Source organism: Nanorana parkeri, unplaced genomic scaffold (assembly GCF_000935625.1).
Source record: "Nanorana parkeri isolate BGI_ZX_2015 unplaced genomic scaffold, ASM93562v1 scaffold1249, whole genome shotgun sequence".
Classification (NCBI taxonomy): Eukaryota; Metazoa; Chordata; class Amphibia; order Anura; family Dicroglossidae; genus Nanorana; species Nanorana parkeri.
In genome coordinates, this window is record NW_017307517.1 from 356,735 (window position 1) to 357,482 (window position 748).

General features: G+C 44.7%; 1 protein-coding gene across 1 annotated transcript in view; it reads left to right on the forward strand.

Moving 5' to 3' along the window:
- LOC108797244 (olfactory receptor 5V1-like) overlaps positions 1-748 on the forward strand; it is a 14,331-nt gene continuing 13,583 nt past the window's right edge. The window contains exons 1-2 of the mRNA XM_018568814.1: positions 1-95; positions 412-577. Coding sequence (XP_018424316.1) covers positions 1-95; positions 412-577 — 261 coding nt within the window. The remainder of the gene's footprint in view (positions 96-411; positions 578-748) is intronic.

The following is a 748-nucleotide window of genomic DNA, read 5'->3' on the forward strand; positions in this document are numbered from 1 at the left end:
ATGTATACTCCAGATCCCGGCCTAGCAATCGCCATTCCTCTTCCTCTTCAAGACATCGTTCTCCCTCTATGGACAGAGGTGCTTGAAAATGCCAAGTATCGGCACTGGTACTCGAAAAGTATCTGTGCATCCCTACTGTTAAGTATTAGTGTAATAACTGCCAGGTGTAGTGTAATAACTGCCAGGTGCAGTTTAATAACTGCTGGGCATTAGTGTAATAACTGCCCGGCATTAAGTGCAATAACTGCCCGGCATTTAGTGTATTAAGTGTTGGGCTTTCAGAATTGGAGGAAGTTTTGAGTACATCTGGGCCTAAATAAATACATAAACTCAATGTTTGCATTTCTTTTTTTAGTTTCAAAAGATAATGTTTGCATTTCTTGAACATGTATGTGAATACTGTTACGCCAGATGTGAGCTAGTTGTTTGTTTGGAAGCCCAGATCCTGGATCTAAACAATAAACTGTCAACACTGCAGAGCATAAACAACATGGAAAGGAGTCTGGATCTGACACATCAGGTTCTGGTGGAGAGTGGTATAGAGGAGAAGGGGAGAGTGGAGGAGCAGGATCTTGAGGTGCGTAGCTGGGTTACTGTTAGAAGGCAGGGTAGAGGGAAAAGGCTAGCCCTGAACTTATGCACCCCAATAAATATGCCAGGTTTCAGAATGTTAGGGATGTTAGTTCAGGGGTGGCATTGCTGGAGCAGTACACTTACCCTATCCACAGGGGGGGGGGGGGGGCACTTG